The sequence below is a fragment of the Xiphophorus couchianus genome, chromosome 22 (genome assembly GCF_001444195.1).
Source record: "Xiphophorus couchianus chromosome 22, X_couchianus-1.0, whole genome shotgun sequence".
Lineage (NCBI taxonomy): Eukaryota > Metazoa > Chordata > Actinopteri > Cyprinodontiformes > Poeciliidae > Xiphophorus > Xiphophorus couchianus.
The window spans coordinates 10,728,624-10,752,211 of record NC_040249.1 but is presented as its reverse complement, the minus strand read 5'-3'; the positions used below and the strand labels follow the sequence as shown (position 1 = coordinate 10,752,211).

The window sequence follows — 23,588 nt, the reverse complement described above, 5'->3', positions numbered from 1 at the left end:
GAGTAGTAGTTCCACAATATCTAAAAAGAGAGCTATTAGCAAATACAACACGTTTAATGTTTTTCTTTTTGTAAAAAAAAAAAAAGAAAAAAAGCTACATATATATGTTCAAAGTTATTTAGCAGCTTGTAGCTCTGACAGAAAGTGCGCATAAATCAAAAGTTTTCACGTCGAGAAATAACAAAAGGTGTCTCACAGCAGCCTGAGGGCGGACTCACTTTATTTACCACCGTTAAACCTCCCTTCCTCACTCCGTCTGCCTCCCTCCCATCTGCAGGAGCATCTTACAGGCTAATCAGGTGGCGCTTTCCGTCCAGCCTCAGCATCCACCGCCTTCCAGAAGAGGAGAGCCGACAGACGGTGTTGCTTCGTGCGAGGAGGTGTCCTGTGTGCGTGTTTTTCTCCCCCCCACTCCCTCTTCCACCTCTCCGGTAAAACATGGTGGAAATGTCGGATATGGTGTGCCTTCTCGCCCCGCTGCTGATGGTCGCGGGGTCCACCTTGCAGGCGGACGTGAAGAGCGTCCGAGAAGCGGAGAAATCCGGGAATTTCATGGAAGACGAGCAGTGGCTGTCCACCATTTCACAGTACAGCCGCAAGATCAAGCACTGGAATCGCTTCAGAGACGTAAGTGTCGAATGAATGCGGTGTGGATGCGCTGCCATGTTTACTCCCGTCTTTTCACACAAACTTGGTTCTTTCTGCAGTTTTGCAGCCAGCCACACTCCTGGATCACGAATAAATGACTATTGAAGAGTTTGATTCAGCTACTGGCATTGTGATTTCTAATTGTCTTGCTTGTTTGGAAGCGAAATGTTTTTGAGAGAGGAGTATTTATAGCTTTTAAAAAAAATAACTCATCCCAGGGAAATCTGGGTAGTCAAAGTTGGATGTTGTCAGAAAACTTATGAGATATTATAAACACACACCATTCTGCCTGACTCATCCTCTCACTTCCTGCAATGTTTTTTTGTTTGTTTGTTTGTTTCTAATAGAAGGCAATTAAGTTGTTGTTTCTGCTTGGCAGTATGGGCCCAAATCATCATACTTCCCCTCGCAGTTAAATTTTCCCCCTCATATGTGGCTCCAGGGATTTCACAAACAAGATAATTTAACAATTAAGACATAGTGCACCTGATTGATTGGTTGACGTGCACACATGCAGCTATTGAACGGACTGATCTGGGTTACTGGAATTGATTAAAGCCTGCAGGCTACGCCTGGTGATAAATTACTGTGTCTATGGACGTATGGATGCACCTCTGCCTCCAGCTCTGTGAAATGATTACTAATGATCCCCAACAGGATCTGGACAGTATATTGCAGCTGGATTAGGTTGCATATGACCGATGCTAATTTGGTTTTAATTGATCCTGAGAGACTGCATGCTGCACGTGAAATGTGTTATTATTGGATTAGAAATAGAAGTAGCAGAGAGTGTGTGAGGATATGCTTAGGATATGCTTATTTTTATGCTAGCAAGACTGTAGTGTCAGTTTAGCAAAAACCTCCTGAAAACGAAGACCTGAAACAAAGAGAGAGGTTTAGATTTACTGTAATTACCTAAAGATTAACACATGTCCCTTGGGACTGCGAGGAAGTCATGAAATTGTGCACATGGGAAGATTAAATTGGAATTACTGTGGGATTATGACTCATTGGGTGCCGATCTATATTTAAACAGTTTTGATCTGAAAGGTTCGCCTCACCTGCAATGACCTTCTGAATTCAGCACATCTTGGTTGGTGGTTCAAAGAGAAAAACAGCTATGAATCAACTGACAGGCAATCACAACTGGAACATGTTCACATTTCATAGGAATTGATTTTGAACAAAAGTTATTATGAGTTAATATCTTGCAGTGGATAACTCTGTATTTTTTTAATTGTTTATTTTAAATTTCAGTCAGCTGGTCTAGGAGACTAAAGCCAATGTGCAATTTGAGAAGAGCCATGACCAAAGTGGCTTTTTAAAACAAGTCCAAAAACAAAAATATCATAATGCTTTTTATTATAAACCTTTAAGCTGGAGTCACAACCACAAAAATGGACACAAGAAAAACCAAGAATTATTTATAGGAAATGCAGCTTGGAGACAGGGTAGCACCAATAATCTTCCTGCATGAAACATGTTAGGACAAAAGAACATGTAAGATGTTTCCAGTCAGATTAACTACCTAATTTGCAACAGGATCTTGTCGCACTTGATTTTGCAACATAAAACGGCACCATATTTCTCATTATACTTAAAGAGGAGCGTCTCTGACATCATACGTCAGTTTGTCACTTCCTGAAATGAGGAAGGCAAGCTGTTATTATGAGCTCCAATGAGATTGAAGCATTGAAGCTTAATGCTTCAATCAGTTATTTGTTAGAAAAAGGAAACACACAGTTAGTAAATACTATGAGAATATCACAACTTGCTGGTTATCTACTTCCAAGCTTCTTATAAACGTTAAAAGGGTTTTTCACAATTTATTCCTGATTCTGTATTGCATTTGGTTCAGACTTTGAGACGAAGAAAACCTTTTAGCCTTTTATCATTTTATAAAAATGTACAACTTCAATGTATTGGGACCGACTCAGAACTAGAAAAGTGTAAATACAACAAAATAGGGACTAATTATATCTAAATTTGAATATTCCATGCTGGTTAAAATCTTTAACCGAACATTAAACATCAAGTGTATTTGTGGTTGAAAATATCAGTGAATTTTACTTTTCCACAAAATAGTGCTTAAATCTCATTGCTACATCACCACTAATTTACAAAAAAGAAGGCAGTGTAAAAATAAATAAAATAATTACTTAGACCACAGAAATGTTTACCTTTCACACCATTTATATTTATATCGGGCAGTAATTCTGAAAGGAAACACTTCTTTTCTTCAGACATGTTTCACACAAGACCCATACTGGTGGTGCACAGCCTCTTCCCTCCATTAGCTGCGTAAGTATCAGTGTCTGTGTAAATAACGGTCCAGTGCAAACATGGCAATGGTTTAAAGGGTCTTAAAATAGCTTTTGTATAAACCAAGATTGAGGCTGTGTTAAGACAGCAGACTGTTTTAAGGGGTTAGCTTCAGATCCCTGGTCCAACTAATCTGGATTTATACTAAGCAAAGAAATCAGACCAGTTATCTACTGCAGGTATGACATTAACCTCTTATAGGGTTTACCTGAGCCTCTGAAACCAAATTTAACCCTTTAAAAACTTTCCTTTCACCACAAAGATGTCCCCTGCTCTGCTTCCCCCAGTGTCTTGAGTTTCTCAACAACACAAGCAACCCTGACAGCTATCACTTTCACGACCGGCACAGTTTCAACGCGCGCATTCAGATGTTTACGGATATGTGATCACCACTAATACTTACGCAAGCGTATAAACAGGATTTTGACGCCTGTGCAGTAAAGAGTGGTGGCGTCTCTGGTGATCATAAAGATAACAGGGAAAAACATCAGAGAAGCGAGGCGCTAAACCTCCTGCGGGAATCGCGGATGGAAACCACTTTGATTTCAGCTGGCTGCTGTAGCAACAGCTTCCCCTGCACTGAGATGGAGGATAGATCCCTGGGAGTTTGATGACTCTATCCCCTTAACCAGCTTCGCTTTAGGGAGGGAACGAGAGAAAGAAAATAAAAAGCATCCTTTTGGTTAAGTTTCTCGAAATCATTAAAACTGTGAACGTCCGCAGCTGAAATTACACCGCTTGTATCATTATTCTTAATGAGCAGTGCCTAGCAGTAAATGTAATGAACCTTTAATTGGCTGTGCTTCATCTTGGCCTTTGAGCTAAAAAAAAAAAAAAGAATCAGAAAATAACTAGTTTAAGCTTATGGGTGTGTGTTGATGTGCAAATTACTGCCAATGACACAAATATAAAGAAATAAATTGATGCTGATGCACATATTCCTCTGAGATATTAGAGCTGGAATATTACAGATCCAAGTCAAGGAAGCAATAATCAAAAGCCACACAACAAGAGAAGCTCTGCCACTCCATCCTTTCACATGTATGCACTCAGATAAACACAAACACACAGCACCGGCTGCAGACTGTGTGCAGGGCACACTGTAAATATTTCATATTTATTCTTCCGCGGGATGTAAAAGCAGAATCGGGATAAGAGGCTCTTTCGCTTCAAGTAAAAAACAGCTCCCACGCTCCGATGCAATTTATTTCACAGGAAGACAAGGCGATTAAATTTAACAGTAACAGTCAACAAATAATAAAGGGGGGATACCTTCAATCCTTTAATCTGACAGGTGCACTCAACATTTCATTCCACTAATGCACTAAATCCTAAGGAAAAAAAAAGAAAAGATAAACCGGGCAACAGGAAAGACGGCTGTGGGAAATGAATGCAAATCTACGACTTTATTTTATACACAATAACATCATTAGTGTCAGTTTGAGTTTAAATAACAGTAACAGTGATGTATGGTCATTTATTCTGTTTTTCCAGCATTGCACGCCTAGAACCAAATGTTGTTTTATTTATTTACTGATGATGGCCACAAATTGTGTTTTTTCTTTGACACAGCGCAGTTTTTCAGCGCAGTGCATTTAGGCTGTGAGATTTCTTTTAGTCTTACCAAATTAGAAGTGAGTTCCCTCAAGGCTAGCACAAGTCCCACAGTAAGCTTGAAGGATGAAAGATGACAAACTTTAAAATTCTTCTTTTTCTTTGATAACAATTCTAACTGTGTTGGTTACTTAAATACATGTACATATGCATATACACATATATCACCTAGGCAACTCCATTGATTTTCCATTGCCTTACAAGTCTTGTAAAGGTGTGTGCTGTCCTGGAGCAAAAATCAATATGAGATATATTTTCATTAGAACAATGTAATACATCCAGCCTTCCTGAAATCTGATTCTCTTTTCTGGTTGCCTGGTTGAGCAGCACATATCCTCTGCTTACAGCACAGTCTCCTTTCCATGAGTTTGTAACAAGTTTTCTGTTTCCTCTGGCTTCATTTTTAAATCCATCAGTACTTAAACTTATCTTTGAATCTTCTCTCAGTACCAATTTCCACACCATTGTCGCTACAACAACCTGTTAGCATGAAGGTATGGTGCATTCACTGACTGGACAAACATGGACTTTTAAGCAATAGCACATGTCAAGTGTGAAATAGGCCAATTCCTGTCATCATCCAATTACTCGATTCTTATAAAATGTAAAAATAGTTCTTTTAAAATTAAAAACATGTAATATTTGCAACTAACAAATCAAACCAAATTTTCTTATTTTTCTGTAAACTTATAAGAAAAAATTTACAGAAAAAATGAAGGAACAAATGCAAAGGGAGATTCATCCAGAATCTCCCTGGAGATCAAGGGAGGGTAATCAAAACCATATGCTGCCTCACCTTGTTTAGTTCTGGTCCTGGGAATACTGGACCAGAACTGAGGGCTCGTCATGGTTCATACCCGAGAAGCAACTCAGAAATATTTTTAAGCACATGACGGCTCAGTACCCTAAAGCCGATGACCTGGTTTTTAACATTTATCAAACAAGAAGCCAGCAAATATTTAAGGGCTGGTGTGATGTGATCCATTTTCTGGTGTCGGTTCTCTCTGACAGAAGCCTTTTGGATGAGCTGCAGATTGTCATACAAAGACCATTAAAGACACCATTACGGTAAAATTAAGTACACTGAAGATAGGCCGTTGTTTTTACCGTAATAATTCTCCGGATCTAAGATTAAACCACAAATCGAGTGCAATCAAAAGAACGCTCATTATACGCGACATGCTAGATTGTGCAGGTCATCTTTACTTTCACACATCACACATGCCAGCACAGAGACATCCAAAAGGGTTTGGTGCCATCTGGGTGTGTTTGTTAAATCCTTATCCTGAAAAGGCACACCCCAGCAGTCAGGCGGCCAGGAAGCATCCAGCACTGAGCCTTCCTGCACCTGTTCTCCATTCAGGTTTGTTGTTAATGAGCAGTAAATCCTTTGTGCCTAAATACAAAAACATCAGACCCCTCATCAGTGTCAGTGGGCTCAGTGTGCAAAGAGGTGGCAGTAGCTGAAGCTTTTAACAGTTATGAATAATATGTGATATTTATTTGGTTTACATTTCGATAACTTTTTTAAATGTTTTTACCTTTGCAATGTTTTTTTTACTCTTCATTTGCATTTACTGGCATTAGGCCTTCATAAACCTCTGTATATATGTTCATCACAGTGTTTTATCATTACACTACAGTGTACAAAGCATAATTGTGGATAATGGCATCTGTAGCAACAGAGCCAAATACTCCATTAAAGACAAACTGTAGTAGCAGTAAATTATCAGCAATGGAGCCCAGTCTGGCTGAGCCACCCAGCGTTCCCTGATGTTCAACCAGACTCCCTCAGATGCATTAATAACATGGGTGATGATAACAGCTTATCTGAAACCCATTAGTCTTCCTAGCCATGCTTTCGCCCTGGCCATGAGTCACTCCTTATCATATTCCAGGTTCTTATTTCGGCCTCGAACATCCAGAAACTCTGCAGCAAAGGCAGATGGACTGCATCATAATTGAGGCCTACTGTTCGGGCATGGGTGGTCCGTTCAGCACTGTTCAGGGCTTGAAATGACTAGCGGTGGCTCTGTGGGGTGTCTTGGCTGGGTAGGAGGGGTGTAGCAGGGCTGTGATCGCACTGAAGACCGAAGAGACACAGTCTTTCATTAGGAGTTAAACCACAGCTGAAGGCACAGGCGTTGTAAAGACAGGCCAGTTATTTTAAATTAGCTGGTAGATCCAAATTGATGTTCGGAACATCATACATTTATCAGATTGGTGTGTCATTTCTTTTTGTATGCAAACATAAGGATAACTGCAAAAGTGTACACAACACAAAACGTACATAGCTGTGAAGTGAAAGGAAAACAATGCATGTTTTGTGTAAATGTAAAACGTAGCATTTATTTGTATTCTGTTCATGCAGAGGTTATGGACGGGGTACAGACAACACATGGCAGAGGGTTCTCTGGTCAGGTCAGACAAAAACTGAAGTTTCTGCCCAACATATAAAATTGAAGAGCCTTGTTATTCCACCAAATATTGATTTCTGAACTCTTCCTGAGTTAAAACATTAGTATTGTTGTTTCTAAAAGAACATGAACTTGTTTTCTTTGCATTATTTTAGGTGTGAAAGCATTGTATCTTTTTTGTGATTGTGACCATTTCTCATTTTCTGCAAGTCCGCCCAAGTCTAAACTACACTGATCTACATATATTACTATGTAGGAGTTTTGTTTTGCATTATTAGCTGATCAATAGAAAGTGTTCATTTGTAAACAACTTTCATGACAGCGCTAGTTCTTTCTAGCCGCTGTTGGTTTGAGGGTCTTTAAGCCCTCTCATGCTGTGGGACAGCTTTGTTTATCAATATTAAAACTCTAATGTAATTTTAATGGAGTTGGAGGTGTTATGCAGATTTAAATTAAGGATATTAAACCAGACATGGCAGTAGGTCCCATAAGATCTTTAGCCACAGTGGTTGTCTCTACCATTACCGATGTTTAGCCCGAAGCAGCCTGACTAACAACCAGTGTGAGTTCAGATTCTGGAGCTTCAGTTGTTGATGCAAAAGGTTTTGATCAAATAACAGCAGAAACCCAGTTGTTCGGGCCTCAGGGAGAACCCTTGCTAGCAATGTGTTAACAGTAATAAAACTCAGGAAAAAACAAGTTAGGCACACGCACATAGCAACTCTGCATATATATTTCATATACGGCAACACCAGAAAGTATTCATCTTCCTTAAGGTTACGATTCCTTAACCTTTTCAGATTGACTTACATTTCAGGCTTATTCTAAAACACATTTGAGGATTTTTCCCTAAGATATACACACTGTTCTTCCATGAGACAGAAACAGCCGTGCACATTTCATTTTGCCCAGCTTGTGAACTCAGTATTTTATAAGCATTTGCACCCATGGTATAATATTTTGTTGAAGCGTTGTCTAAAGTCTTCTTGGTTATGTTTTTCCCAGTTTGGCACATCTGCTTTGGGGCGTACTTTTCACCTGTTTTTTTCTAAAGATCCTTTTAAACTCAGTCAGATTGGCATGGCAGCACGGGAAGACGGCCACTTGCCAAAGTGGATTTAAGTCCGGCTTCTGGCTGGGCAGCTCAAGGACATTCACAGTTTGCTTCTGAAGTCACTCCCTTCTTATCTTGGCTGGGTCAGGTCATCAAATATAATGCATCTGTGAAAGCATGAAAGCATGACAAAGTTTTTCAATGAAAGCTGGGTAGATCACCACAGTCACAAATAGAGAACAAAGAAATGAGAGCTGCAGGATTAAGTCCAGATTGAAATGCGTCAGTTACATCTACCTGTAGATGTTTAATGATGTCTAAATGTTGGACAGAAAGATAGCCCAGGTTGATCAAATGCTCTAAGAAAGCCAGACTTTCAGCATCTTTGACTAAGCTAAATTTAGGGCAAAAAGAAAGTGTTTTTCTGAGCTAAAACAAGACAAGGAACGGCCAACCTTAAATAGGCATAAACGGGAACCAAGGACATCCACTGTTGGGATTTTATTAAAATATGTTAGTGTTTGTGGATTCTTTGCGTTGTTATCCGCCCAAATTCCACCAGTATCTCAATGAATGTCATTCCCAGTCTGCTGTTCCTCTGAAGGAGCCAAATTTAGCCCTCTTAGCGTGGTTCTATTTGTGCCTCTTATTCAGATACCTTCTTTTAGCCGCTTCTCCCTCAAATCGCGGGGCCCGATTCTTATCCTTCTCGTATCGCTCACCTAGGCAACTCCATTGATTTTCCATTGCCGTACAAGTCTTGTTTTCCATCGAGCCTGGTGTCTCCAGTGGAGTGTGAAGGGTCTTGCTGTTTGCACCTGATTCTCTTGTGAGTTGCAGACTGTTTTCTTATTCCCCACAGGGGCCCTGAGGGGCACAAGGGCCACTGTTATTTATAGACAGTGAGTACAGGGCCTGCCTCAGTGCACAGACAGTTTGTGGGACAAGTGGAATTTTTGTGTCTGTTTCTGCGTGTTTGTGTGGTCTGCAAATCAGCAAGGTCAAAAAAAGTATCTCAGAATCCATAACGGGGCCAACACGGAGACAACCGTGCATGTACAGACTCGCTCTTGGCCAACTGCATGTTTCTTTTGATTCTGTGAGAAAAGATTTGAGCACTTGAAGACACAGAGGGAACATATAAAGCCCAGTGAAGCCTTAGGAGACCAGACTGAAATCAGAGTAGCATTTAGGTACTGACAACCACATCACCATGTTGCCTGAGGTCTGATGTCGACACAATAACTGCTCGTGTTTTCCATGACCAGGCAAACATTTAGGTACCTCCTTAAATCCAGCTGACCGAGACGGTGATGGAGAGGGAGGATATAGAATCCCTAAACCATCTGAATACCTTTATATCAGTAACTGACCTATGCCTATTTGATCCTCGGCTTAAAGTATGTTAGTTCTTTTAGGCATTTAGATTAAAATGATTCATATTTTCCTACCACACTTGCTGGTGACCTTGGTGATAAAACTTTATAAAACCGTATTTTGCAAGCAGGACACATAACATTTTAAGATTGGAACATGCAGACAGAGGGATCTTTGCACAATCTCCCCACATCAAGGAAGTCTAACTCAAGTCTTGACAGCCAGTGTCCTGTGACTTTTTCATGCTCCACCACTTATGAATACCATAGTATTACATTCTGCAGAAGCCTGCAGAATGAGCTGTTCATTTTATTCACATTTGTTTGAACAAAAATATTTGTAAATTGCAGGACAGTGGCTCTCAAGGACTGGAAGTATTTAGTCTAATATATTTGAAATATTTGTTCTGCATTACATGAACACGTTTTCCAGACCACTTGGAGACAAACAGGCCCGCAGCATCACTGATCCTCCATCATACTTTAGAGTAAGCATTAAAGGGCTTTTCTGCATCTTCCTCCATTGTTTTACACTAGACACACCTGTGAGTGTTTATTCCTGAAAAGTTCAACCTAAGCCTCATCCGATCAAACTGCATTGTTTTACTTAAAACCACACTGGAGTTTAACAAAATTAATTCATCTCAGTTTCTAATGTGAGGTCAGAAAAAAAATTTGCTTTATAGCTTCACTCCCAAAACAACCAATTAGCATGCAGATATCTTCTAACGCGTGTTACGGTGACTTGGTGACCCCAAGATGCCACTCTTTGATGCGTTTCTCCAGCAGTGAGAGGATTGGAGATTTATTTTATAATATTGTTCCTCGTCCAGCCGAATGGCCAAAGGTTAATAGAAATGGACCTCTGTTTTCCCTCACATGGAATGTTCTCCATGGACCTTGTGAGCAATCACAGACATATTCATGCCTGTTTGGGAGAGCGATGATGTAATAATAACAGAAGAGGAGAAGAAGAAAAGAACTTAGAAGAAAGAAGAAATTAATTTCTCATGAAAATTATCAATTGAGTTTGTGTGTCCTTGTCCCTGAACATTAAACCATCCATGTTGGTAAAAAAAAAACACATTTATCCTTAAAAATAGTTCTTTATGAAATTGCCTGTTGTATGACCTGTCATTCTTTTTTCAGTCATATTTGGCGCCACCCGCTGTCTGGGAGTGTTATTGCCAACTCACTCAGAAACTGTAACTGTCGGGACGAAACAAAATCCCAGTCATTCAATATTTCCAGTCAAACATACAGCAGAGTGTTGCCTAGGTTATAAAATAAAGCAAAAATAAAGTACAAATTTTACAATACATCTGCGAAACTTTTTTAATTGTTAGGGTTTCCATTAAGTGTTTCACTGGTGGACAAAAATGTTTCAAAAAATTAAAAATGTATTCAAAAGTGGTCGCAGTATTCAAGATTTTTCCATTTTAGACATTTTTTAATATTATAAGAGAGGAAAAATAACATAAGCATACAAGATTAAAAATTTAATTGCTCTTGTCGAGAACTTGAATTCACATGAAAACAGTAGGAGTTTTGTTGCCTTCGCTCTCATTTTAAGTATTCATCAGTTCCCAGAATGCTCTCACCTCTGCTTCACCTTTTATTTACCCATCACTCAAAGCTGTCTTGTATAACCCGCTCCTCCATCCCCTCATCATTTCATGCTTATGCGCTGTGATCGCGAAGCATCCTCTTAGAGTCCTCTTGCATGCAGGAATAAGGAGGTTTGTGTCTCATGCCCTGCAGCTCAGTGCACACTGAAGATAAGAGAATGTATGGAATGAGAATATTGGTGAGGGAGGGACCTTTGTTTCATCTCTGCCATGCTCTGTGTGACACCAAGTCAGAGAAGCTGTGAACAGCTAGTGAGTGCTTATGAAAAACGCTAGGTGGGAGGAATTGAGTGATGTTGAATGCAGTATTATATATTATAGTGCCGACAACCTCAGAGTGGCTTTCTGTTTTTCTTTAAATAATGAATTGTATATTTTGTTTGGGAGTCATTTAATCCAGCTACCTGAAATACTAACTTGGCTGATTTTTGTTTTATGAATGTTGATTTAAGTAAAATAAATGAAATGCTTAGTCGTATGGTTTCAAAAGTCCCGTATGTTAAGTTGATGTTTTGAAAATGCATCAGTACCACCTGAAGAATATTAATTTGTATACAAAAAGTGTCTTGATCAATAAAAAGAAGATAAAATCATAAAATGTATCACTAAAACCAGAGGATTTTAAATGTTGGAAGGTGATGAACACAGAAGGTCTGTGGAACTGCCTGGACTTTTGTCTGATTAGAAAAAGATAATTTTGAGATTTGTGCCCCACACCTTCGGTACCACTGGTGTAGGGGATAGTGTTCTGCAATTTTCAAGAGCCAAAAACCCAAGAGTTAAGATTAAGATTTACAAAAGTAGCATGGAAGTAAAATGTGGTCAAACAGGTGCTGGCTGACAGAAACTTTAGCCGTACCTTCAGGTTTACTTTCACTTGTCTGGTTATGGGAACTTTATGCCTTCATTGTTTACAGAATATTTGTCATTTTAGTCTTCCTCTACTTTACCTGTGTGATGTTCACATACTTAGTTTTAAGTTGTTGCCTGTATGGTTTTGCAGCACAATTAACGTGGAGTTTCTGGTATATTGTTCCAGAGGGTTCATGACATTACATTTTTAAAGAAATACTGCAGGCTTGACTGATAACTGTTTAACAAGATCCTAAATATTGTGCTGAACAAGACAATACAAGTTTGCATGAACATTCAAATGTATCCTTCTAATTCACAGATACAAGACGACCTCTGCTGTTTATCAGCTGAACAACTTGGTCCACAAAACTTAGGAATATACTGTATGTAGCTCATGCTACAGAGAGAAACACACAGCATCATTTGCTTTTCTTGCTACATGTCCTTCTGACCGCCTTTCGCAGTCAGTCACACAACTGTGAGCTGAACACGCAAACTCGGTTCCTCCCGAGACCGAGTTAAGACCAGCTTCTGTCTTTGGTGATCCAGTCAAACGATGGCACAGTTTGGGAGGCAGGGAATGTTGCTTAATAAACTATTCCATCAGGCTTCATTGCAGTCTCTTTTTCCCCACATTCGGTCAGTTGTGTGTTGTCAGAAAGTAGGAACGAAAGCGCTTCGCTGGGAATCCAGCTGCATTATGAAACGCTGCATGAGAACACAGAGTGTGGGACAGAAGCAAAGTGATGTTACAGCTAACGCTGACTGACAGAAGGAAGGATGGAACCACTCAGGGTTACATAAAGCTTTCAAAATGATTATAATCCTAAATATTGTATAAATTGCTCAGTATTTTTAGAGTGGAAAGACCAAGGTATGAAATCTTTTGGACAAGGACAGTATTTGTTTTTAATCCTAGTAAGGTTGGAAATACTTTTACAAATACGATTAAAACCCTTATGCTTGTGTTGTCTTCTCACGGCCACACATAAAATAAAACAAAGCATAAATCGCATTGCCGCCTGGGATTCTTCAAACATTGTTTTCCCGGTTGAGATTTTTGATTGTGGCTAATGAATCCACTAAAGGACAATATTACAGTAATTGCTAGAAAAGGTTGAGTAGGAACCTTCATCTGGTAACAGCAGTTTGCTACAGAAGAGGGTTATTACTGCGTCCTTTGGTGCTGATGACGCAGCGGCGCGCAATGCACAAACCCCTCCGGTGAACACAGGCTGCAGCTGACAGCTGACATTTGCTGAGAAATGCCTGTCAGCAACACAAGCGGTTTGTCAAACAGACCCACAAAGTCGTATGCTCACATTTCAGCCACCTGACTGTTTGTTCTTTTGTCCTGCAGCTGAACAGACATAGTTTCTGTCTGTCAAAACCTTGCTTTGGTCTGAGTTTGTATGTTTTTCATCACAAAGGTTGGGATTCTCCGTCACTCAGTATTTTGGCACTTTGTTAGAGATGCTAAGCTTCTCGGTTTCTTGCGATCTTATCAGCTTGATCCTACGGCTCCTGGACATAGCTCAGTGTTTTTATCTCTCCTTTAATCACTTCCTTTAATAACTTCAGTGTTAAACCTAGCTGTCTTTCGCGCCTGCATTTCAGTCTGTGAAGATACACGCGGTGTAACCTCCCCATTGTGTCACCTCTCTCCATGCGTCAAGCTCACTCTCGGTGTTCAGCTTCAGGGAGAATTTATTTCTTCCCCAAATACATTTTGTGCTGCCTCTCTTTTATAAAATCATTGATTTTCAGTCTTGTCAGTGCTGCAGGATGGTTTCCTTATCTGTGCTGGCAGGAGCACAAATACAGAAAGGTTGCTAAATAATGCAGGAGCCGCGGCATCGATAAAGGAGGCAGGGGAGGCATCAGATTAACGGCCAGGTCGTAAACTGTTTGAGGTCTCACCCGGCTGTAATGTTGGCCTCCGTCAGAGCCGACAAGGTTGAACAACATAGCTGACAATCACTCATGTAGCTCAGCCGACAAAGACAGCTCACTGCAGGTGTATGTTTTGGTGATAAAAAGGACTGCAGGAAGTGGAGGATACACTTTATACCCTTGGATGTCTTCCACGTACCACAAACATTTATGTATCCTGGGATTTTACGTGATTGATCGACGCTGTGGAGTGAAAGGAACAAAAGACATGGTTTTTTCTAAATGTTTACAAGGAAAAGTGTGACACACATTTATATCTTTTTTTTTCCATTTTTTTCTCCGAAATGTTTTTGCGGCGCTAGTGGCTTGTATTTTTTGCTACAGTAGGCAGACAGGAAAGAGGGCGAGGAGAGGGGGGAGGACATGCGGCAAAGGTCGCCGGGACAGGGAGTCGAACCCGTGACGTCCGCGTCGAGGACTGAGGCCTCCAAACGTGGGGCGTGCTAACCACCTGTGCCACCACAGCACGCCTCCGACACACATTTATATCTAACCCTCTTCATTCCCAATCAACTGCCTTCAGAAGTCACCCAGTCTATAGGAATACCCCCTTTCTAATATCAGTAAATATACATCTTGTCTTTATCTGTCAGAGAACATTAGTGGTCTTCCAGCATCATGAAGACAAAAGGAACAGAGCAGATAGATCATGGAAAAAGATTTGGTTAAAAAAAATGTAGAATTAGATCATAAAAACAGTATCTCAACCTTCGAACATCTTGCAGAATACTACTAAGTCCATTACCTTAAAATGGGAGGATGTTACAAGCACAAGTTTACTGGCAGACTAGGCAAGAAGAATATTAATCAACGGTCAAGAGACACATGGAAACAGTGGGAAAGCTGAGATTCACACCTCAAGTGGGAGAATCTGTTGACAGGAAAACTATTAGTTGTACACAAATATGGGCTTTGTGAAAGAGCGGCAAGAGCAAAGAAGTCACTTTTGCACTTTCCCACCATGGTGGAATGTGGTCCTGCACATTTTGAAACCGTACTTTGACTGAACCTGAAAACACTATCTCCACAGTGAAACATGGTGGTGGTAGTATCGTTGGACAGGGAAGCTGCTCAAAGTGGATAGAAAGCTAAACACATGGCAATTGTAGATAAAGAAAATCTGATAGAGGCTGCAAAAAACTTGAGATAAGAGGAAGATTACCTTCTAGAAAGGCAACGGCCCAAAGCACACAGCAAGAACAATTCTAGATCTGAATATATACACTGCTCAAAAAAATAAAGGGAACACTTTAACAACACAATATAACTCCAAGTAAATCAAACTTCTGTGAAATCAAACTGTCCACTTAGGAAGCAACACTGATTGACAATCAATTTCACCTGCTGTTGTGCAAATGGAACTTTGTACAGAACAAAGTATTCAATGAGAATATTTCTTTCATTCAGATCTAGGATGTGTTATTTGAGTGTTCCCTTTATTTTTTGAGCAGTATATATATGTGTAAATCCAAATTAAAATTAGTGGCAAAACTTGAAATATGTTTCTCACAAATCATCTTCATCCAATCTGATTGGGCTTCAGCTGTTTTTTCAAATAATGATTAAAAAATGTTTCTAGATGTGTCGCTCTAGTTGCAATGAAAATTAGGTTTACTAAGTGTTAACTTTGGGGACCTGAATACGAGCACAGTTTCTAGATTTGCATTTGCTGCAGTATCTTGTATTGATCTACAGCATAAAAATCCCACAAAAACAAATAGAAGTTTGTGGTTGGAAGAAAACTAACTTGGTAAAGTACAAAAGGTGTGAAAACTTCCATAATGCACCTTAAGTAATGCTTAAGTCCATGTTTGTGTGCAAATATAAAAAGTCGTGGCTGCGATCCCTGCTTCAATGAAGGCTGTTTATTTCACATGTTTGGGAATTATTGCCTCCTGAGGAGCCGCTGGCTCTTGCTTCCGGTGCAGTAAATGTTTATAGTGATGAGTAAGTCATCGCTTAAGGATTGCTTGTGTGGCTAAACAGGAAATATTTTGAAATGACTCATGTTTGTATCATATCAGATGCGGCAATATGCACTAAAAGCTTCACATATGCAGCCTAGCCTGAGGGAGTTGTTTGATCTAAAGCAGATCTAATCATGTGAGCTTTAACGCGTTTGCAAATGTGGGTGTTTTGAGATTTTGGTGTGAATGATTTTTCTAGGCTTCTTCCAGACTGAAATAACTGCTAACCCATGTTTTTATTCACATCTGACTGATAGTAGTACGGGTCTTATGATAAGGAATGTCCTTATAGGTTAACTTTTTTTTTTTTTGCATTTTTCTTGCCTTTTTGACAGATTTAAATTACACAGAAGGAACACATTGTGTGTTTCCATCATCAAACTGTAATATCACTGAATGCAGCTTTATACCTGAACTTGAAATTAATTTTTTTCTCTTTACTGAAACTGACTCTTTTCTCTCTTTTTGCTCTCGTTTCGCCAGGAGGTTGAGGTCAGTTGTCTTTCCTTTTATCTACTGCTTTTTTACAATTCTTCTCTCCATTCATTGTCTTTTACTATAAGTTTGTGTGTCATTTATTTTTTTCCCCTTCACCTGTCTCCTGCAATTTAATTAGAACAAATAATGTTCTAATTAAAATGCGGGGGAGGGGGGAGAGAAGTCCAGTTAAAAGACAAGTTCCCAATAATGGCATATTTCCCACTTAGCAGATTTGTTAAACTTATTTACATAAAACATGGAGAGCAGAATGTACCCGTTTTATTCGACTGATAGTCACTTATCACGCCAGCCTTCACATCATAGTCGGTGTGCAGTGATAAAAGAAATCACATTTCTTTCACTGTGTGATGCTCGGATGTGATATCTTTCAAACTACCTGCAACACTTTGTTGTTTTTCCTTGCAGCTGCTAAAAACACCACTTTGTTTTATCAATGTTTCTGCAGGATGATTATGTGCGAACCTGGGATGAAAATCAAGGCTCTAACGACAGTAAGTCTCACACTCCCTGTGTTGTCTGAATGTGTGGTTATTTTAGTTTCTGAAAGCAAACAAGGAGCTTTTGTTAGCAGTATTGTAGCAAAGTTTCAACAACCAGCTGCAACAACCAGCCATATCGGTCTTTTTTTGACATAATTATTTAGGGATGGCCAGGTTGAGACCGTTGCTCACTCAGTGATGACCACCAACTGATTAGTGCCAGAGCCACATCTGCATTTTCCAAATAATTTATTATTTTTCTTCAAGTGAATAAATATAGTTGGTGGCAGCACATATCACTGCTGCCACCAACTGTTTTGGAGTGGAATTGCTTGTACTGGAGATTGGTTATTCCCAGAGGGGGAACAAACAATCACTAATCAGGGGTGGCCAAGACATTTTTTCACTTCTTTCAAAAAAAAATCTAAATTTTTTATTTTAGTTCTCCTAACCTGTGAAATAAATTTAATGGATGGTAATATTATGCATTAGCTGTAAGCGTATGTCTAAGCCGTTGTTTATCCGTATAATTTAATACAAAGCCTTGATAAGTCTAAGAGATGCATTAAAGAAATTGAAAGGTACACACAAGGCAAAGCCAGATTTTCCTCCATTTGAGAGCTCAACATTAGCTATGTAGTGAGAGGCAATTTTCATAAAAACAACTCCTCTGAAAAATGTTAGTGTTCTGCTTTATTTGTATGAGTGATTTGGCCTCCAGTGATAACAGAATTGCCTTAATTTCAACCTAGCAGCACCTCTTTCTGTTTCCTCCGACTATTTTTTTTTTTTTCTCTGCTGTCTGCGGTCACCTTCCCGACTCCTGCAGCTACTGCGGCCCTAATTGAGTTCCCGCAAAGCAAAGTCCTGACACAGTGTTGAGTTGTCAGCTATTGTTGTCTTTTGTCGGGCGATTTGCAGCTTAAGTGGAGTCAGCTGAAGAGCAGAGTACATTAGCACAATTTCCAAGAGCTTTAATGAAAGACTAATTATACTTTGTCATAAAAAGCTTGACAGAGAGGTGGTGAAATAAGATGATAGGGTGGAAGTTAATGTACTTTGATTTATTGTTCAAGGGAGGACATCTGTATTAGGCCTGCTAAATATAAGACAACAGTCTTTCTTTCCAATGCTTGCAAATAATTTCTTAGTCACATTTTTTTTTTCTTCCATTTACCCAAATTGCTCTCACTGAGCATATCCAAGTTAGCACAACAGGGCAGCAGTTTAACTCCTTTCGTGTTTTAACATTAGCATCGTAAACAGCCATTTCATGAGGCAAACTTTATTTACATAAGAAATAGATCATGTTTTTAATATTACGAGATCTCATTAAAAATTATGTTGCAAAAAAAAAAATTGTTGGAACTTCTTTATTTTGACCTGTGTCTATGTCAAATATTGCAATATTTGGCTTGTTTTGATGTCATTAAGCATCGGAGATCACTTTATTTACCAGCTGTTTGGTTTCACAGCCAACCGAACTGTCACTGATCAGAATTCATCAAGTAACTTTGTAAGGATTAGTTGCGCTTCAGAAAGGAGGATTTCTCTTTGATTTTCTGCAGTTTCAAGCCTTTAATCTACTTCCCTTCCTCACTTTTGATGGGACTCTTCTACCTCCCACCATTGATCTGCCTTCCTTTATGAGTGGCCTAATGAAGCGCAGAAGTGAAAAGAGATTTGTCCCGTTGAGACATCCCTAAATCAGTGTGATGTCTTTACTCCGGAGCGCTGCGCCTACGGGCGTCATTTCTCAGCCAGGCGTCCATGCACAGGAAGGCAGAGCTTCAGAACTGTCAACACTCCTTACACTCAGAGTTAGGAAGCCAACGCAGACAACAGGCTGACGTTCGAATTTGCATTCAGACGCGGCAGCAGCTGACTGCTCTTAAGTCAGCAGTGTGCTGAGCGAGAGAGATGTCAGGGTAATTTGGAGCTGATTTCTGCAGTTGATTCATCAATCTAGCTGCTGATTGAATCACCCCACTCTTAAGAGAGCAAACACTGCAGCTGGGGAGCTTGTAATTTAGACTTCTAAGAGCAAACAAGTGTGCACAATACACCCACACTAGCAGTCCAAGGCTTGCACACAGGTCGCGGAAGAGCGTCATCCTTCAGGACTTTCCAGTTTACATCGGATCCTTAGACACCGATATCAGAAGGCCCGATGAATGGTGAATAGACACTTTGTGGCAAATCATTGGCTTCAGATCAATGGCAGACAGTAAGAAGATAGTAAAACGCGCTGAGTGCTCCAAGGTTTGGAGTTTAACACCTCTTGAGGCTTTTGATAGATTATTGGTGACATGGTACTTCAAATGCACAGACACTGATGCTACTAGGTTGCTAACAAGGTCCTGCATTTCTGCATCAGATGAAGCACCAGCAGTTCAAATGTTTTTTGCTGGAAAAAAAATTCTACTATTTTTGAAAACAAGTTAAGAATAACTTCTCAGCTGTCACACATCTTAAAAGATGTCTGGAGTCACTTCACATGCAGCCTTAATACTCGTGAGGTTGTAAATGGAACGGCTTCAAATTAAACCCAGTGTACCTTTTTTTTTTTTTTTTAGGTTTTTATCATCCATCTTATTGGCACTGATTTAATTGCTTCAGTATTTCATTAATGCTTCACCATCTTTTTCAAAATCTGAAAAGAGTGATGAGCATTTATAATGAACCCCCTGAGAAAATCTTTAACCAATTACCATCAGAAATCACCTAATAAGTAACTAGAGTCTGGATGTCATTTAAGCTCAGTTTAAATATGGCTGTCTTGTAAAGATCTCAAAGATTTGCCAGACTAGTAGAACATTAGTGGGCTTTACAAATCTGTTTTTTATAGAAAAGCAAAAGCCATTGTTGTAAGAAAGTCATATAAAATCCTGTTTCTCTGGTCAGATGAGTTTTGCATTTAAGCCTACAAGCAAATGTGATGTATGATAGGAAACAACGTCCTCTTTACTGTGAAGTGAACTGTGAAGTAATGTGACAGTCTTTTGGCAGAACTGAACACTAGGCTGTCTTGGAAATAAAAGAGTTCAAGGCTGCACAAGACTTAGACTTTAGGTTCTCCTTCGTGCATAAAAACAACCATAAATATTCATTCTAGAGCTAAAGTGGAACGGTTTAGATCTCAGTCCTGGTCTTCAGGGCCTACTGTCCTCTATGTTTTCGGTATTTCCCTGCTGCACACCTGACTTAAATGAATACATGATTAGAAAGTTTCTGCAGCAACTGATCACATGAAAATGCAACCGTTTGAATCACAAATCAAAACTGACAATCTCAATAAAATACCCAGAATCTAGAGGTTGCAAGATGAAAAATGTGGTGACGTTTAAAGTGCAACGGACAGTTTTGCATAGCGTCAATTGAAGACCGCATAGCTCTGACATTACTGGCCGGCTTTGTAAATAGAGGATAAAAGAGTAAAGATGAGGATGTGGCCTGAGCCCTGTTCCAACTATCCTCAATCTGATGGGATAAACCTCATGCAAATCTGGATTGGATTAGACAGAAGCACTGGCAGGCCTAATTAGGAGAGGTTTTCCTCTGCAGGCATTAGTTTAATACCAAAGAAGAGTCTTTCAGAAGGAAGGTGGCTTTCAGGAATTAGATGCAGAAAGGACGGATGGAAGGAGGAAGTAGTAAGCACAGACCATGCAGACTCAGAAGGAGAGGGCATGATGCGGACGTTGGAAGCCACACGAAGGAATGCTAAAAGGTGAAAGAGATGCCGATTTGTGGAACAGTCGGACATCGGGGGTTTCAAACACATCCAGAGAGAGGATTCTCAGAAGCAGCAGATTGAGCTGCAAATCACAGTCTACCAAGAAATGATTTTCAGACCACGGAGAGCCTGTTGCTATGGAAACGTCATCATTGCAGGCACTGCTTTAATCCGTGGAAGCTTGTTAAGTTAACATGAGGCTCAGGCAGCCACCTTATGCTTCTGCACTCACAACACAACGCTGTGCCAGTATTCTAGCTGCTCACAGGGGACAAAATTTCATCAGAAATGTTTCCGTCCCAGAAGGCAAGATTATTTTTGTTTCGTTATTGTTTCAGTAAAAGGTTTGCTTAAATTACATTTTGTATACATGAAGCTGTTTTCATTTTTGACTCCAGGTGCTGTATTTTCCTTGTGTTCTGGTGGGTATTGAACAACAGACCTGCATCAGAAAGACAAAATGGACAAAACGGGTGGAGAGCAGAGGAAGCTGGTGGCGCTGCGGGAGACATACAGAAAGTTTACCAAATATAAGGCTTTAATGTCGATATTCTGAGTAGGTGAGGAGTCTGCATTTGGGCATTCACAGTTCCTGCAGCGGAGCAGTCAGCCTGTCACTTATGTAACAATCTCAGTCCCGACAGCTCGTCGTATTGTTTTGGATTTGCTTCTAAAAATCAGATATCTGTCCGACGGCTACAATAATCCACGGGAATTTGCCGCATTAATATATTCAGTGGAAGGGAAAAAAAGAGAGGAGATGATAAGCCTGTCTGCTTAATGATAATATAGCTATAAAAACAGCACTCAGTGAGAGAAGAAAATGAATTCGAGTATGATTTACAGGCGCACAGATGAGTTGCCTCCCTCCCCCTTTTCTGTTTGCTGCTCTGGCAGCGAACAGAGGCGGACATGTAGATGAATGGAAGACCGCCCGGTGTTAAAAAGGACGGCAAGGCCACTTCCAGGTCAGGCTCTGGGAGGCCTGTTTGGAGTAGATAGCCATGACAGATGAGCATATAGAGAAAGTCTGACACACTGTCCAGCGTTAGCTGCTTCAAGAGTGAGTGATAGATAGAGACACACCGAGCAAGCAATTTAGATTTAGTTTAAGTAGCAAGAAGCTTTTCTCTGTCAGAGTCAGCTAAAGTTTAGTATGTAATGTCCATAAATAAATCAAAGAGGATTGTAACAGTTCCACCACATTAATACAAAAAAAGTGACTAATTGATGTAGCACTAAAATAAGAGTAGTCATTGTCATCCTTTGTGGTTTATGGCTGAGAGAAGAAAGTTCTTGTCCAAGATTTCTTGGTACATGAACCGATCCAGATGTTTCCCAATAATTCTGAGTAGGTGAGGACTCTGTATCTGGGCATTCACAGCAGTTCTGAGTTGAGCCCAAATAGTCCGGTTTTGTTCTCAAATTACTGCAGAACTTTCTCCTAATTCCTTCTGGAATCAGTTAGATGTTCAGTGTCAAATTTAAGACAGCCTGGTACAAAATGTGTACCAACAACAATATCTTTTATGAAGCCCTAGACAAAGGAAGTGAATGATGACTTTATAATTCTTCCACATTGAAATAACTCAACCAGATTCTTGTTGACTGCTTTGAGGCTCGTTCCAGGCTTATGCAGATCTAATATGATGTCACATAGATGTCTTTTGGTACGACTTTGTTCCTACCCATGGTGGCAGAGAGGTTGGAACAGATAATACCGTAGGGTTCAGATTTGTTTGTTGCAAACTGATCCAGCATTAAAAAAAGCACCTCCATGTCCTCAGATCACAGCAGAGGGCATATTCCTTCTGTAACAGGCCATGAAAAACAAACATTTCCTTACTCTATTTATACAGGCTCTGCTCTTTTGTAGCACTGTAGGCAGCAGGTACACAGCTTCAAGACTAAGTGCTCCGTTTTGAACATAGGAACAATCAAAGTATTACACATTTTGCGCTTTAATGACGTACAAACATACTGTATGCTGCTATAGGTGATTAGCATTACCTTCCATTACTATTGCTGCAATATTTACACAAGCACTGCATAAATGTTGCAGCAGCAGCCTCATACCACGCTATGCAAACAATCTGTCTTCACTGATGGAAGATTTACTCACCTTGGCATACTGTAGTGTAGAGCAGTGTTTACCAGCCCTGGGCCTCATGGAACACTGCCCTGCATATTTTAGATGTTTCCCTGCTTTAATATTCCTGATTCAGGCGATTGCAGTTCAGCAAGTGCCTGTTAATCAGCCATCAATTGGAATCAGCTGGGTCGAAGCAAGGAAACACCTGAAACATGCAGGGCAGTGGGCCTTGAGGAAAATAGAAAGTAATGTCGCAGCCATGGTGGAATTCTGTGACAGCAACAAAAACAAAACTTTAGGAAAATATTAACAAAATTTTGTTGCAAAGTGTTTTAAGCTTTTATTTGTAAGAACATCCTCCTTTATTTTCCTTCAGTTCAATGCAGATCTTAATGTAATTTTATGACATCAAAAGAGCAACAGCTCTGCAGTTATGTAATAATTCAGACCAACTCTCAGGTCTTTCTGAGTAAGCCAAGGCGAGCCACGTGGGAGCTGAGGCTGGAAGCCAAATGTAAAACTATAAGCAGAGGAGTCTATTTGTTAGCAGAAAAATGAAGCTGTGGAAGCATCACCGTTCATGTCTAATTTCCTGTCTGTTTCCCAGATGTAGACACCACCAAGGACCCCTGTCAGAAGGTTAAGTGTAGCCGACACAAGGTGTGCATCGCCCAGGGCTACCAGAGAGCTGTGTGCGTCAACCGCAAGAAGCTGGAGCACAGGTGAGCGTGTGTAGAAAGACTGACTGGCTGGCTAATTCCCCAAACACAGGAAGATTGAGAAAACTTCCTCCAGCACACTGACATGAGGTCAACACTGATAGTCTACACTGCTGCTAGAGTGTGATGTGTTTTGCTGCTGGCCAGAGTGGGAACAATAAGAGGGCTCCTGCTGTGTAATGAGAAGCTAATACATTCAGACAACATGGAGGGGACTGTTTGCATCA

General features: G+C 40.1%; 1 protein-coding gene across 2 annotated transcripts in view; it reads left to right on the top strand.

Annotated features, from left to right (window-relative positions):
• The first annotated feature begins 237 nt into the window (after nucleotides 1-237).
• spock2 (SPARC (osteonectin), cwcv and kazal like domains proteoglycan 2) overlaps nucleotides 238-23,588 on the top strand; it is a 29,672-nt gene continuing 6,321 nt past the window's right edge. Inside the window, exons 1-4 of one of the 2 annotated variants that reach the window (XM_028006900.1) lie at nucleotides 240-627; nucleotides 16,318-16,326; nucleotides 16,781-16,826; nucleotides 23,250-23,364. In XM_028006900.1, the coding sequence (XP_027862701.1) occupies nucleotides 439-627; nucleotides 16,318-16,326; nucleotides 16,781-16,826; nucleotides 23,250-23,364 (359 nt within the window). In that variant the 5' untranslated portion in view covers nucleotides 240-438. Of the gene's footprint in view, nucleotides 628-16,317; nucleotides 16,327-16,780; nucleotides 16,827-23,249; nucleotides 23,365-23,588 lie in introns of both variants that reach the window. The other variant, XM_028006901.1, reaches the window with a different exon arrangement.